The following is a 16,090-nucleotide window of genomic DNA, read 5'->3' on the forward strand; positions in this document are numbered from 1 at the left end:
CTGCAGAGTAAATAACTGATCGATCAGCCGTGCTCACGGTCAAGAGCGGCTTGGACTTCTTCAGGATTAGATGAGAACTTTAAGGGTTGGTTTGGGTAGTCGGGAGGTGGTACTCCCGATGAGTCGGTAGCCGGATATGGGATATCTGGTGAGTCTGGTAGTCGGATGGAATCCGATGAGTTATGTTCTTATATTGTTGGAATAAAATCTAGTAAATAGGATTGCTAGGTTGTTTGAGTCTGTTTTAGCTGAGCATAGTCGCAGTAAATCCCCAAGTTGAACTTTCCTTGTCAATAGCCTGCATGTCATATTTTTCCTCCACTTGCTGAGTACTTTATGTACTCACGCTTGCCTTTTTCCCTACCCTCGGATGCTGCTCAGAAGGTGAAGTCTTCGAGGAAGTCCCGGGCGAGGACGCTGATTTCTAGAAGGAAGAAGGCGTTGATTGAAGACCATGTCCTAGGCTGGTGTTTCCCCCGGACAACGCCTGTGGATGGATGGGTGTTCCGCTGCCAATTGAAGATTTATTAGTATTTTCTTTCAGACCTACGGGTCCTTTTGTAAGGATTGTTTACGTTATTTGAGACACAGTTTATGTTATCACTAATGACGTCGCTGCATGTATGTAAACTTGATCCTGGCATACATGTGGAATACATCTGGTTGTTTCCTTTAAAACCGGGTGTGACAAGAACATCAAATGCATATCTGGATCAGGCAAAGAAAAGTAAGAGGAAAGAAAAGAAAAGGGTGCACAGCCACCACCAAGTTATGACACAACAAACAAGTGCATCGACGGCATGATCACGATTATGTCAGGTCGCAGATTTCCACACATTGTTCACATGCAACTTCAGTTCTTCACTGCACACGTCCTTCAAACCAGTATGCTCCATTTATCCACGGGCGAAAGATGTTTTGATTCTTTTTTAACACATCCGTGGGATCCAGCTATTCTGACTCGCCAGGGAGCAATCCACATTCTAATCTGATGGCTTCCAGGAGCTGAGGTGATATAACCTCCTTTTCTTCATTTGTACTGTTTTCCTTTGAGCTTTTCTGGGCCACTTCTGCTCCCCAACCTCTGTACAAAATCACTTTGTTTATTTCTCGTGACACTAGAACCGATCCTGTCGCCTCCTGTTTCCATTAGACAATAAAGAAGCTCAGATGAAGTCTTTGTATCTAGGACCTAATTATTCTCTGTTACAAGTTACAAACCTCTAGTTCTGATATCAGCTGCTGAATTGGAGTTCCATCAGCTCTGTTCTTAATATTCACAATAGCAAGAGGATGCTTCATGAAGTGTGTTCTTATTGTTTTTGCAACTCCCGTGATGACATTGTTCCTCCCTAATACAGGAATCAGATGCTCAGCACAGCACTTTGAAGTTTGTTCAGAATATAACCGGGACAAGACAAAAGGATGATACCAATGGAAAGTACTGGTCGTTTCTTCATTTTAAGCGCTTGCTTCCTTAGCACAAGCCTTTCTTGATTTGAGAGTGGTGTAGCCCTGAAAGGCAAGTGAGGAGCAGACTCCACATCCAATTTTGGCCCATCCACATCTTTTGAATTATCTTCGCTATGACTATCCAGATTGAACGCCACAATAGAGCTATGTTGGTTTTGCTGCAACATCAGTTCATCAGCATCAGCAGGGAACAAAGCCATATGGTGGGAAAGCAGACAAACTCACATGTCTGATCAGATCATTGAATGAAACTGCATTTGAACTCCCAGTTAGACATGGACTTGCAGTCACAGAAGAACTTTCTTTGAGCTTGTTGAAACAGACTTTGCTCTGTAAATACAGTGTGCAGTAGCCACATTAGTTCATCATAAACTGATTGAAAAGGACCAAACTACAAACTACAGATATAAGTGAGGACTAATGACCTGCATATCATCCAAAGGAACTCCAGATCTTGTTAATGTTACAGTTCTATTGGTTTCAACTGAAGCGCACTCCTCAACCTCCGACTCAAAATTCTCAGGAGCAACTTCAGGCAATTCCTTGACCATTATATTGAAATAAACGAATAATCAAGCACTGGAATTTACTGAACGGCAATAGAACTATATTCAAGTTTGAACATGTTTACTTCATTTTTCTGCTGTAGTGTTCCGGAGTTGACACTAAGATCATGCATGCCTTTGTTATAGTAGCTGGAATTCATCTGATCCTTCAAGTAGTCAATATTCTTTGACAGATTAAGCACATGAAGCTTCAGGGACTAAATTGATCAAGAGAAAAAATTCAGTATCTCAAAAAACATCCCCACAAAAGAATCATAACAATCCAATGGATAAAATTCGCACCTTACATCGTTGGTACTCCATGGAACGCTTCAAAGCATCTCTTTTACTCAACAAAGTTTTTGGCCTGAGAGTTGATGGCCTCTGGTAGTTCTTTCCTCGATATACTATAATTGCATGTCCTTTGCTCACTCTTTCCACTGCCACCAAAATACCACCACTCTCTACCTCTAGCATTCGAGCTGCATATTCAACATCTTCAATGCGATGTTCTTTACATATAATTTTGACAAGTTCTCGGTACTTCCAATGAAGATGCATATTTTCAATAGTTCCATCAAAAACTCCTCTCCTTCCTGCAAATCAATTAAACAAGGAGATGAAAAAACGAAAATAAAAAAGGAGATGAAATGTTAAGTACAAATGAATGGGAAAAGATACATTGTGGAGAAACTACAAGGAACTTTTTCATTGCCCCAACAACACAATGTACACTTTCCCTAAAAAAGATATCTGCGTTACATGTCCGGACATACACATTTGACTAAGTGGAGACAGGATGTTAGATGTCCCTAAAACCAGTACTGCAGCTTGTTAGTTGCCTTGGAAAAGATACATGGTGGAGAAACTACAAGGAACTTTTCCATTGCCCTAGCTACACAATGCACACTTTTCCTAAAAAAGATCTCTGCATTACATGTCCGGACATACACATTTGACTAAGTGGAAACAGAATGTCAGATATGTCCCTAAAACCAGTACTGCAGCTTGTTAGTTGCCTCGGCAGGGTTCAGGCTATTATCCTTGCAGCAGGTTGTGTCCCTCCCTCTGTATGTGTTTGGACAGGATGGGAGTGAGTTGCTATTGCTGGTATACTTAAAAGTAGTAGCAGACACATTGCAAATAGGTATAGGACGATCTGAAAGTAGCAGTTTCCCAGATGATTCAGAAGAGATGAAAGAATTAATTAAAATTTGTGCACTTCCAGCAACACAAGACAACATGGGACTCACCCTGTCAATTTCAGAAATGAGAAAATGATCACAAAGGATTGAAACATTGTTTGGTATGAGTGTTATGGAAAGAGTCAAGTTAGTTTAGGCAAGTTATCTAGTTGTTATGGGCAGGAGATAAGTTGGAGTTGATTAGGAGATAGTTTGATTAGTTTCCAATTCAGCTAGAGATAAATTAGGTAAGTTAGGATTTGGAGTTGGATTTGGATTGTAATTTTCCCTCTCTATATAAAGGGGTAGCCGCGCATAATTGGAGCCAAGCAAGAAGAATTCAGCAAAAGGCTTTTGCCCAGATGATTAGATCAGAATCTCTTCTCGACGGGGGAAGCCCGGCGATTAGAGAGCGATCTGCCCATGGCATCGATTAGAGCCTCGAGTCTACGGGAGAAGCCCGGGATTATAGGGCGATCTGCCCTATCCTACCACTTGTATCCATTGTATGCCATTTCAATCTGATAATCTAATTTCTGCTAAATAATGGAAAACCTAGTTACGTTGTGTTCAGGACAGAAGTGTGCACTGCAAAGCAAGGTTGAGGAGGACATTCACCTAGCAGAAGAAATTGTTTCATCTTCAATCCAACTTTCCTCAGCATATACCTCTCCTCTTCAGATATAGCCTCTCTAGTTTCAGCTTTTGAAGGTTGAGATGCCTTTTCTAGTTCTTCAAGAAGTTTTTCAGCCTTCTCTTTCTCTGCTATGGCCTGAAAATATTATGTATATATGTTTAGTCAGACAGCAGGCACCAAAATTACCAAATATATCAGCTGAAAAATACCTGAGATAATCTTGTCTCAACATTCTGGGCAACCGTATTCAGAGATTCTGCTCTACTATCTGTGACAGAAGTTTCCTCTTCATGCATGTGTACTGAGACATCACTTGACATCTTCAGTTGAGAAGCATCTTGAATAAGTGTGTTTCCTTCAATGTTAGGCTTGGGCTTGTGGATAGTAGAACTGCCATGCTTTCTGCGCTTTTCTATTGCAAGAGAGACAGCTGGGGGGAGGAAATCTTTCCCTCTGTAGAATACAATTGACTCTTTATCTCTTGATAATAGGGTTCCACCTGTCAATCCCTACAAGATTTAAACATAACAGTGGGACTTACCATTCTAATTTTGGGAATAAATAACCTAACTACCTAAATACAGTAAAACAATAGTAAGACTGTAAGAGATGGACGGTGTTGATAGATTTGGACTACACCGCAAACTAACATATATATCCTGATTTCTGATCTCACATATGTTGGGGTAATGCACAGTAAGCATGAAAGGAACACATGCAAACACTTTACATCTACAAATCTGATGACATGTAACACGAGTTAAACCTATCATGCCAGTTTTCCCAGAACAGTGCAGGAGCACACAAAATGCATTTTATAACTGGGTATGCATTGATTAGCACCTACCTACCTTCAATTCCTCAGAGATGAGAATGCTGTCAATGTTCTGTGCATCTCTCTTGATTGCAACCTTCGCTACCTCGCATCTTTCCCATAGCTTGATCATAGATACAGCCAATCCTTGAAGGTTACTGCCTCTTCCTACAAAGTGTGCACCACAAAAATTATTATATACCAGCAATCCTTATCAAAACTATCATAATGGAAAAGAGCAAAATACCAAACATTACCAAGTGCATAGTGGTAGGGTAAGGGCTGAGCTAGTCTCCTAAGGATAGTCATTTCCCTGTCTGTTAACTTCGGTGGCACGCCTGAAGGAAGAAGACGAAAAGGCCTACGGAATCCTGGAACGATAGCTGGTAATAAATCAGCATCCACTGGAAGGGGGTCATACCCCCACCAATCAGAAAACCTTGGACCCAATCCATCAAGTAATTTGTCAGCTTCCTCTGCAAGTTTGACCTCCCCAGGCAACTGTAATCGAAACTTATTCGGAGAACCAACACCAGCCACTAAGGATGACCGAGCTCGAGCACCATCCTTACTAGGACAATCTACATGGGTGCTTATATGCGATCCCTCATGCTGTTTGTTTGGAGCTTGAATACTGTTTTGCTCTGTAGTTCTAATGTCTAAATTCCGCTCATGCATATAAAAAACAAGCTGTTTAGTAGATAGTATGGGATGTTTTGTATCTTTCTCTCTGCTTCCCTTCTGTTCTGAATATCCCATGCCATCCTCTACTCCACCCCTCTGTTCTGCATATGCTATAACAGGATTCTCACTACTCTCTTTATGACTGCTATAATGTTGTAAATGATTCTCATCCTCTTCTCCATTGATACTCTGTTCCACTAATGCTATACCAAGATCTTCATCCTCATCCCCCGAACTGCTCTGCTCTGATGATTCTTCGTCAAGAGTACCATCCCTACTTTCACTGTAATGGAAGTAAGGATACTTATAGTTGGTTCCTCTATACAATATGATGGTGCTTCCAGATCTCCAAATGACTAAGCCTCCAGTTTTCCTCTACGAAACAAAATACATACAGCATGCCAAACTGTCAAATGCAAATTGAAAATAGTTTGGATCCACCTACACAATATTTCTCCCCAAATTGCTTTTGATTTGTCAAATGGAATTCAATATGAAATCTGCTTTGAAGAAGCAATAGTTAGGTGCATGATAATGCACTATTATATAGATGGTTATATTTCAGATCAAGAAACCTATCTCTATCTTGATCTTATGACTCCAAAGTTATCAGCGCAGCATTTTCCTTTAATCAAAGATGCTGCTCATTTTTCCTCGGTGATAACTTTGTGCAATCATGTACTGAAACCTTTTTATCCTATCAAATTGTGAAACGAGCTCTAATGTACCAACATAACCTAACACTATTATGCCTACCAACATCATAATTTCCTGAGCGTGTGACCCAGGGAAACGATGAAACACAGGGATAACTTAACAGGCTTAACAGCCAATGCTAACGCACACTGGCCTTTTGTCCTCCAATGTTATTACAGGAAGCAGACAGGCACATCCAACGCCAATGTATAATTGCACAGACCAGAACACAGGCAACAGCAGGACTATGGTGTGCCTGGACATGCACAGAGCAGCGCTCACCTCGAGGATCTCGTGCGTGCGCCTCATGTTCATGGCCCAGACGTCCTCGCACCTGAGCTTCACGACCTCCGCGTTCCGCCACCGCTCGTGTATCCCGTTCACAATCCCCTCCGTCACTCCCGCCTTCCCGACCTTGAGCCTCTTCCTTATCCGGATCCCGATCCCCTGCAGCCGCCGCAGCTCGTCCCGCGGCAGCGCCAGCTCCGCCGCGGACGGCGGCGCCGAAGCTGAACCTGCATCCCTCCCACGCCTCCTCCTCCGCCGCGCCGCGGAGTCGGCCTCGCCGTCGCCCGTGGCCCAGCTCGGGTCTAGGGTGGAGCCGACACGGTGGCGCGGGAGCTGGGCCGGGGTGGGCACGAAGATCTCGCCGGGGGAGGAGGAGGCAGCCGCCGAGCTCGCGCTTGGGATCGGGCCCGGAGAGGGGGTCTCGGGGGTGGTCTCGAGGTAACCGAGGCTGCGGAGCTTGTCGGAGATGCGGCGGAGCGCGGATTTTCCGAGGAGCTCCGGCGACGGGGAGGCGGAGGCGTGGACAGGACGGAGGCGGGCGTGGGGTTTGGAGGTGGAGGAGGAGGGGAGGGAGAGGATGAGAGGGGAAGGGCGTGGGGAGAAGAGGAGGAGCATTTGCGTGGGAAAGGAGGGGTGCGATGCGAGTGGGGGGAGAGTAGGGGTTTAACTGAGCCGTGGCGGGGTGGATGGAGGATAAGGCGTCGGAAGGAGGGAGACGGATGAAAGGGGTGACCGGCGCTTTGAGATGCGTGTTGCTGACTGTTCATATTGTATGTGATCTGAATTTGTTTTTGTGTGTGAAATAGTGATGTGAAGTTATTACTTGATGAAGTGCTCCGTTTATCCTCTTGCTGAAAGATCAAGAAAAATTCCGGATTAAAGAACTTGACCATATCTGGTATTGATGTTTTGTTTGGTAGAGTTCTATCTTTAAGATTCATATATAATTTAGAGTTTGTAAAATAAAATAAAGTAATTTAAATATCTATTTTTAATTTAAAACAACGACAAGATGTCTTAATTAAAAACCTTTAATTTGTCTTACATCTTCAACTCTAAGAATTTCTTAAGTTAGAAATGACTAGTTCTAATGCTAAAAAAATTTAGAGCTAAAACTCTACCAAACAGATCCTGAATGTCACGCACTCTATTCTCTCTGGCTTTAGGCTTGGGCTCCCAACGGGCAATACCCGGTTTGTGACATCAACATGCATAGAAAAAGATTGATCTTGAAAGCGAAGAAAGGAATATAATAAATGAAATGAACTTCTTCCCTCGGCTTTGCTTCTCCTTCCCGTTCCTCAATCCCTATAATTACTGTTTTAACTCCAATTCTCTCAATTGTATTGTGGAACAGTTGCATACTTGCGTGTTCGATATGGAATCAATGCTTGATTGATCTGGTATGTGATGTTGATTTTACTGTATCCTAGTTTCTTTACATTTTTATCAACTTATCAAATCAGCGCAATACTGAAAAGAGTGATGAGCTGTGGCATCAAATTAAAGTCCACAGTGCACGCTTGATGAACACATATGACGATCATTGTCAAGCCACGGTTTTAGATCATTCTAGGATTTTTTCGTCCTTTGTGCAAGACTTGTGGCTTTTATTTAAACCTTTGTTGAAATCACCAAATAAAGTAAAACATGTTTCATATCTTGAAAATCAACTTGGATGAAACTACTTGGCGGCTTACATGAAAATGCGAAGCTTGAAGCTTCATTGCGTTACATGCATTGTGTTAAATTAATTTCAACTTGACATCGTCTTCTACAGCTATACTTTTCTAAACTCATTTGAACACTAATGTCTAAATCGTCGCATTCTCGATTGAACTTTTTAAAATGCTGTTTCACATGTAGCTTTTATCCAAGTTGGCATCATGAAATCCCTTCGTTCCGAAGAAAACTCTGTTGCCACCTCAACCGCCTGATTCAAAGAACATCGTGTCCCCCGAATCCTCGGCCACGACCCTCGTTCGCCACGAGCACGTCGTTCCTCTTGCAGTAAAAAAAACACACACACACACAAAAACAAATCAAATTAAAAAACGAGTAATATAAATAAAAAAACTAAAACGCGGTCGAAATCCGGAGAGCGCAAAAGGCCCGCACGCACCTGTGTGTGCGCAGCGCCACCAAAGCGAGAGCCCCCTCCCCACTCCCGTCTCAAGCGCCGGTAAACTCCGTCTCCGCGCACGCCCCAATCTCCATTCCCCCGAAACCCTAGCCGGCCGCCCCGTTGGCCCCTTCCCGGTCGCGCCCTCGCCTCTCCAGTGTTCCGGCGGAAGCTATATCCTCTGCGCGGGGGCGGCGGCGGTGGCGATGGCTTCTTCGAGGCACCAGGTCACCATCACGCTAGGCCGCAGCGGTCAGGTGAGCCGTTCCACCTCGGTCAACCCGTGCTCCAAGATCAGTCGAATTCCCCCCGTGTCCTCGTTTTCCGTTGCGGATTTGGCTATAGCGTCGTTCAGGGTTTGGATGTTTGATCGATTAGAAACGAGGCAGATGATCTGATTGAGGAAAACACGGTGCGGCGGTGTAGCTCTGGCTAGCCGTAGGTTGAGTCGAGTGTGCGGGTTGTGGGTATTAGCTTGCAGGGCGAGATGTTATTCGGTGTGTCAAATGGTGGGTTTATGTTGCTGGATTTGGTTGTTGTCTGCCTGAGGGTACTACCCTAAACTTGCGGTGTCACCTCACGGGATGGGGGAGTGATTTTGGGAAGGTACCTTAATTTATGGGTGAGTGACAACTTGGTAGCTTTAAGTTTCTAGCTGTTGGGGTGTGTGAGTTAACACGAGGACTATATGTATGGGTGTTCCAATGTTGTGGGATTTAGCAGAGTCTCTAGATCTTCTGCAGTGGGACTATTTGCTTTTCTCTTCAGTATGCTTGGAGAGAAATAAGAGGGGACTGAGAATGGTTGTGAATCGTGATGGGTGCATGGCGGGGTTAAATGCTGCTGGGGAAATTTGTTGATGCGGATTATGTATATGCTTAATGCTGCTAAATATGTGTATATGAGATAAGTAGCACTTGGATAACTGGACAATTGTTTTAGCATGGGGAGAAATGACAGATGTTTGTGTAGCTCTCTTGCAAGTTCTGTTTAGGGCATGTCTCCAGTAGGAACTATTGATACCTGTTGACCGTATTGAAGGTTACCAATCTGTTGTATGCACATTCTGCATTCGAATCTTGTATGCTGTTAGTTGTAAGGTCTACAACGCATGCGCACACCATCTTATTCCTTTTATGGTTTTATCATTTTCAGTGAAGTCACTCATGTTACCTCTTCGGTTATGCCTGTTTATGATTTTTTTGGATTAGCTGATATAATCAAATGTTTGTGAACTATTTTGGACTTGGTAAAATATTCAAGACCGATTTTAAAGTTTTCCATGACGCGAAATGTTCGCTGGATAGATGCCAATGTCATTGTGTCACTTGCATGCCTTTTGCACTTTAAAGTTTCTCAGATCTCCATGAATTTTAATTTCAGTTTCTTAACCTTAATTTTGTTCACCACAGGTTGTCAAAAGGAGGGCTATATCTGATATTGGGAATGATGATGAAGTGCCATTCTCAGGGAAAAAGCGTTCTGTGAGGGAGAGATTAGGAAGTAATGTGGTTGATTCTGATTTTTATGAAAGCCAGCAGAGAAACAAAAGGTATCATTCTTGGATCTGCCATTTCCATTGTTTGTAGGGAAAGAATTCGTTCCTCTGTGGTACTTCACCTCAATTGTGTTGGGTTCAGCTTTACGTTTCTAAATTTTCAATAATTCAAATTAGCCTAAGTGCTTTTTATCTGTTATTCAAGGGCTAGGTATGTTTTTGGGTTACAACTATTGTTATCAATATTTTTTGACAATTTATTGGTGATGCGCTTGTATTTGTGATAATCTTAAGCAGATTACTATTAATTTACTGAAGACACAAATGCAGTTTTCTGTTCCAATGCGGCATTAACTGTAGTATCATCAAGTCCCTGATCTAGCCTCTTGTTCATATTTCAGCAAATTAGCTTATCTATATATGGACGTGCACACCTTTTTTTCTCCCTTCTATTCAATTTTGTACTACACAGCACTGCACGTTCTTCCTTTGCATATTACATTCGCTTTTAGTTTATTATATTATATTTGGAAAGCACTTGCTTTTGAAAGATCATAGTATGTGTGGTTCCATTTACTGTGTTTATTTTTGTTACTTTCTTTCGCTTAAGCTGTAGCTCACTCTATGGCTGCTTCTGTTGTAACTTGTAAATTGTAATTGATTGCTTAGCGATTTGATATCGCTTTCACTTTGCAGGCGACATACAGAAAGCAATAGCTCACATGGAGATGGTGGTTCAGGTATCATAAAGCTTAACCTCTAGTATTCAATTCATTAGGATTTGAATTGAATATGTCTGACATTAATTACTTTGTTCAATATGTTGGCCTGCAAAACATTTGAAGATCGCCAGGTTGGCAAGGATGATCTGAGACTGAAACTTATGAAGAGGAAAGGCTTGTTACAGAGGAGCAATGTTGGTGCAGAACAGAATGGAACAGATCTTCGTGAAAAGCTTTCCCGAAATCCTAAGAATATACCGAGATATGATCCAAGAGGCCATGCTCCAGATTCAAGGGCTAGGTATGGTACGAGAGACAAGGTCCCAGAATTAAGGTCTACATATTCTTCGAGGGAGGGTGTCCCAGAGCTAAGGCCCTCTGCGGTTGTTGTAGGCCGAATTCCTTCTGCAAGAAGTGTGGATGATTTGTTAAAGTTAAACTCTTCAAGGAAACCTTACTCGTCATGGACAGCTGATGGCTCGAGGCACAGATCACCCGAAAGGCTTACAAGTGTTCGGGGTGATGCGTCTCCACCAAGAACCTACGATCAGATTCGACCTATGCCACCCCTTAGATCTGTCGGTACCTCAAGAGCTCCAACTCTTACCACAAGAGATGCCCCTGACACATTAAGAACTCAACCATACGCTGGCCAACCCACCATTTTAGTTGATACAGTACAGAGAGCTAATGGAATCACTCCATCCAGTGCAGCTCTGTCTACAGCAGCCCCTGTCGTGGTATGTATTTGCATTTCCTCTCATAGATCTGAATTTAGCAAGGCTTCTGAGGGAAAAAAGAAATTTTTGGAGCTGAATTCATTGTTTTATTTGTGCCTGACATTTTCAAATTATTTTGAAACCATATCTGTCGTCGGTTCTGTAATGCTATTGGTACTATGAAATTTGGCATTTAAACCGGAAGTAAAATTATTACATATCTCTGTGCCAATAAGGTCAATGTTGCACTTTGGCTTGGTCCCAGTGATATATTTTCCCATCTGTGCGGTTATTTGTTGCTAATTCTAAACAGCATTCTTATAATTTAGAACACCAAACAACCTTCTGAAGTCAACATCATTGAAACATGATTATTCATGGATACCGTGTGGTACAAGATATTGAAAGTTTGAAACTTGCTATCATTATCAAAGAAAAAATATTTCAAGTGGATGCAATCTTTAACTTGTATTCAGTTTGCCCATAGTTATCCAGGAGTCCGAGTTCCACACCCAGTTATACTAATGACTATGTTGGTGTCACACTAATTTTACTACCCAGCTTCTGGTTATGCAATCCTTCACTATCATTCGTGCTTCGAATTTTCTGACATTCTTCTATGCAATTTTGCAGACAGAAGTTCCACTAACGGTTACCGGGTTGCTGAATTCTTTGGGACTCGAGAAGTATGTCATTCTCTTTCAGGCTGAGGAGGTGATGTTCCATTACTTTGTTCATTTCAATCTATTAAAGGATTTTTTCTGGGTAATATCATGCAGTACATTCCGATTTTTCTTTCTTGTAGATAGCAGTTTAGCTGCTATACATTTGATACCTGAAGTCTGGACTAATGTATAATGTATTAGCATTTGGATGCCTTATATTTGATCCTTTGGATGGGGTTATGAAAGAGAGCTCTAGTAGTTTTCTGAAGCTTGTTAATTTGTTAGCAGCTTTTCACTGGTACAGTTCCTGTCTGCTGCAGCATGTTCCCCTATGGGGTGTTCCAAGTACTTGTCACCATCACATGCTTTTATCGATTAATGCTAGATCCAGACATTTCTCTGTCCATTCAGGAATAGACTTGAGTTTATGAGCATATATTTATGCGTGTTTTAAAGCAATAAGCCAATGATTATTTATGGTGTGACCATTGTGACAATAGTACATCCTTTTTTGCATGCTATTTATTCGTTTGCAGGTGGATATGGCTGCATTGAGGCAAATGGGAGAAAGCGACCTCAAAGACATGGGGGTACCAATGGTAGGTTGGAAATGTGCCATCTTTCTTAACCAAGCTAGCAAAGTAGCATCTCTACGGAAAAACAATTATGCACCATTTTTTTTCTTCTATAAGGCCACTACTGTATTTGCGAATTTTTCAAAAATTCATAGATGTGGAACATATTAGGATACAGACTTGCAGTTGCGATTGTATGTGCACTGTATGAAAGCTACAGGGTTCATGTATTTTTTTTCTACTTCAGTACTGTTGCTGTTAGGAATGAAATTGAATCAGAATTAGACTATGGATAAGGGACTCTTAACTGAAATTCATTTGAAGCATGTAGTTGAAAGGCCACCTGGTTCTTGTTTTGGTCAAAAATTTATTGTTTTTTGTTAGCAAACTAAATCGATTATCAAACTTTCTTTTTTGTTTTCTGTAGAAATGAAGCAGCAGATCTTATCTTACTTTGTTGCATGCATTGTCATTCCAAGCGTATACACTGGTTATATATGGCCATTAAGTAAATATAAGGGTGCAAAAAATAGGCAAGAGACAAGAACCGCATCGCCTCTGAATCAAGAGAATTGTGTGGTGTACTGTTAACATCTCTACTAGCAAGTTTCTATCTGATTGCACAGTCGCTAATATTAATGTTAAGATCTTGTTTTATATTTAGAAATGAGTTGCAGCATAACCCAGGTTGATGAGTCTCAAGAAATAAAAGGTGCAATCTGGGTTTATGGACTCACCATTCCAACTACTGTTGGGAAGAGTGGCTGTATTGTATGCTATGAATGTTTTTCGCAGAAAATCGGGAAGCATGCTTTAGTAATTGTACCCAAAGTCCTCCATTTTTACATTAAACATCTACATAGTGCATCTCAGAAATGAAATGTAGTAATAACTAATATCTCCTAGAATTTAATCTTTTTCCAAACCAGTTGTTTGCTTTAATCTTGTGGTTTATGATTTTGATGGATGTTTTTGCTCAGGGCCCGAGGAAGAAGATCCTACTTGCAGTAGGTCCTCATCGGAAACAACGGCAAAGATGAGCCACATGGTCTGGGACTGGGAACATTAGTTGGCAACTGCAATTGTTGGTGTAAGAATGCTTTATTGCAGATCTTGTATATCCTCAGTGGTTGTCTTAGTTCTCCTTTTTATTGCTGGTGGTTGCCTTTCTTGACGCGTGTAAAGTCCTATTTGTCAGCTGATAATCCCAATTCTATCATTCACGATCTGCTGCCCCTCTGTTATTGTTATGAGTAACCGGTGGATACATATGGTTTGCTACCTTACCTGTCTGGAATTTGGTGGGGTTATATGAAGATGGCCACTGATCGTAGTTCATCATTTATACTTGGTAGCACTGGCGGTCAAATTCATCAGTCACTTGAGCGTTATGCTCAGGTTGTGCGTTCTACTGTGTTTACTGCTCCTTTTTGTTTTATTGATGTGCAATGTATCTGCTCGGACTCGGGTGCTACACTTGAATCTGTGCGGTTGTTGAGATTTTGATACTAGAATGTCTACTTATGTCCGGCCTGGCTGCCGGTAATTTTGTGCTGAGGTTAGAACGATTCGTTTGGGACTTGGAAAGTGTATTTATTTATTTATTTATTTATTGGGCACACCAACGATACTTAAGCCAAGTTTGATCAGAAAGTAGCCGCGCTAGAGAATGTTCATCAGGTCCTATCCGTCCTATGTCCATTATGCTCTTGCCTCATCGAAAAGAAAAAAAAAAATAAAGAAAAACTGCTACCGCTGTACTGTATTTTACGAGGTGCGTTTATGGACAGCGAACAGGTTAACTCGTACGAGTGATGGGTGAGCATTTGTTACAGCTTTTTCTGATCTAAATTTTTTACGGAGAGAAAAATAATTTTTAAAATAAAATATATAGAGTAAGTAATTCTTAAAATAAATAGTTTTTCTTAACTTTTAGTTTATTTTAAAGAATTACTCTTACGGATTCCACTTAAAAAATTAAAAGCTGAAAGCTGTTTAATAGAATTCTATTGGTTTAAATAAAAGACTGCTTTGAAAACTTACCAAATAGACCCTTATTTGGTTGTGCCCACTGCCCAGCCCGAGGCGACAACTCAAGAACCAGACGTAGGTTTTCCTGCCCAGTGATGGTAGCGAGGACAGCCGAACAGTGGACGGGTGCTCTGTTGCGTAGCGGAACAGTAGTTCCAGATTGAGCTCATGAACAACCGGTGCACAGCCATGCGATGGGCGTGGTCCAAGATCATGCTTCCTCGACTCAATGTGTCGTCGCAAATGTTGGAGGCTTCCACGTGGCCGGTGCGAGGAGGTGCTCTCTCTTTAATTACTCTGATTGAAATGGAAACGCATAAAGTACACATATAAAAGTACAAATGTGCATTCATGTAAATATATATATGAAGTTAAAATTTACAAAAAAAAAAAAAAAATCTATAGCCCATGTAGACGCACATGTTGCTAGTCTAGTTGACCTAACTAAGGGCATCTCCAGCAGTAGATGTATCTAATGCTATAGTACTTTTGCGGTACCAGCAGATTTTCTATCAGGTGCTACAGTACTGCTACAGTGTTGCAGAGAGAATAGAGCTGTACTTTTGCCCGGGTTACTGTAACATTACAAAGATGCACATGTTGCCTCTAGTGCTATAGTACCCCTAAAAGTACTATGCAGTATGCACCACTGTAGCAGTACTGTTCACAGACTGATAGTGGATAAAGAGGAAGGGAAACACTGTAGCAGTACTGTTTGTAGAGGCTGACAGTGGGTCCGAAGGGAAGAAAAGAGTAGTAGAAGTTAGGAAATAGGATAGCTGTTGGAGATGAAAAAAATAAGGGATGTTGTAATAGTGATAGGGGATACTGTAATAGTATTTTTAGGATGAAAATTTAAGATAGTTGCTGAAGATGACCTAATGAATATTATCCGGGTTGTCTTGTGACCTTTGAACAAAGTTTAGACATAAAACTGGCTTTTTTGTGAAACCACCTTGCAGCGGGTGATAGAGTTGTGAGAGTGAGATTTCGTCCACCAAAATTTAAATCCTGGTGCTCACGTAGCGCGTTGTCCACTGATTTAAGTGTGTGCATGAGGTATGGTCTTTTTCTTTTCTTTTATTTTCTCTTTCTTTTTGAAAAAGGTGCTCTGGTTTCGACTTTTGGAAACACGAGGTTACTCTTGCGTGTGACGCGTGGAACGCTCGGCGCGTGGCGTGGCGTGCCTTCTCAACAGCAGTCGCACCTCTCCATGTGATTGGTACGTGCCCTATCGTTTTCGCAGGAGTCCAGGGTGTTGAGCCCCACATGAGTTGCCTTTTCCATCTATTTTTTTTAACAATGGAATATAATTATCTTAGCCTTCAATATAAATGCATCCGACCTCATTAACTTATTACAATGTTTTTGCACTCAGCGTCTACATCAGTCTGTATAAAGAGAAATTTAGACCAATAAACACTAACATAGTCTGTA

At 41.6% G+C, this 16,090-nt stretch overlaps 2 protein-coding genes across 2 annotated transcripts; one reads left to right on the forward strand and one right to left on the reverse strand.

Annotated features, from left to right (window-relative positions):
- Positions 1-778: 778 nt before the first annotated feature.
- On the reverse strand, positions 779-6,986 carry LOC133888066 (CRM-domain containing factor CFM2, chloroplastic). The gene is made up of 12 exons (XM_062328174.1): positions 6,316-6,986; positions 4,911-5,712; positions 4,691-4,821; positions 4,049-4,348; positions 3,821-3,974; positions 2,322-2,614; positions 2,105-2,236; positions 1,899-2,015; positions 1,699-1,803; positions 1,433-1,631; positions 1,222-1,352; positions 779-1,140 (listed from the first exon to the last, which is right to left on the reverse strand). Exons 1-12 carry the CDS (start codon positions 6,934-6,936, stop codon positions 952-954), a joined length of 3,174 nt encoding a protein of 1,057 aa, XP_062184158.1. The 5' UTR covers positions 6,937-6,986; the 3' UTR covers positions 779-951.
- A 1,433-nt stretch (positions 6,987-8,419) lies between these two features.
- On the forward strand, positions 8,420-13,967 carry LOC133888656 (uncharacterized). Its single transcript, XM_062328981.1, has 7 exons — positions 8,420-8,700; positions 9,856-9,995; positions 10,638-10,681; positions 10,787-11,403; positions 12,016-12,096; positions 12,584-12,646; positions 13,603-13,967. The coding sequence occupies exons 1-7, from the start codon at positions 8,650-8,652 to the stop codon at positions 13,660-13,662; spliced, it is 1,056 nt and encodes a 351-aa protein (XP_062184965.1). The 5' UTR covers positions 8,420-8,649; the 3' UTR covers positions 13,663-13,967.
- The last annotated feature ends 2,123 nt before the right edge of the window (positions 13,968-16,090 follow it).

Source organism: Phragmites australis, chromosome 13, assembly GCF_958298935.1.
Source record: "Phragmites australis chromosome 13, lpPhrAust1.1, whole genome shotgun sequence".
Lineage (NCBI taxonomy): Eukaryota > Viridiplantae > Streptophyta > Magnoliopsida > Poales > Poaceae > Phragmites > Phragmites australis.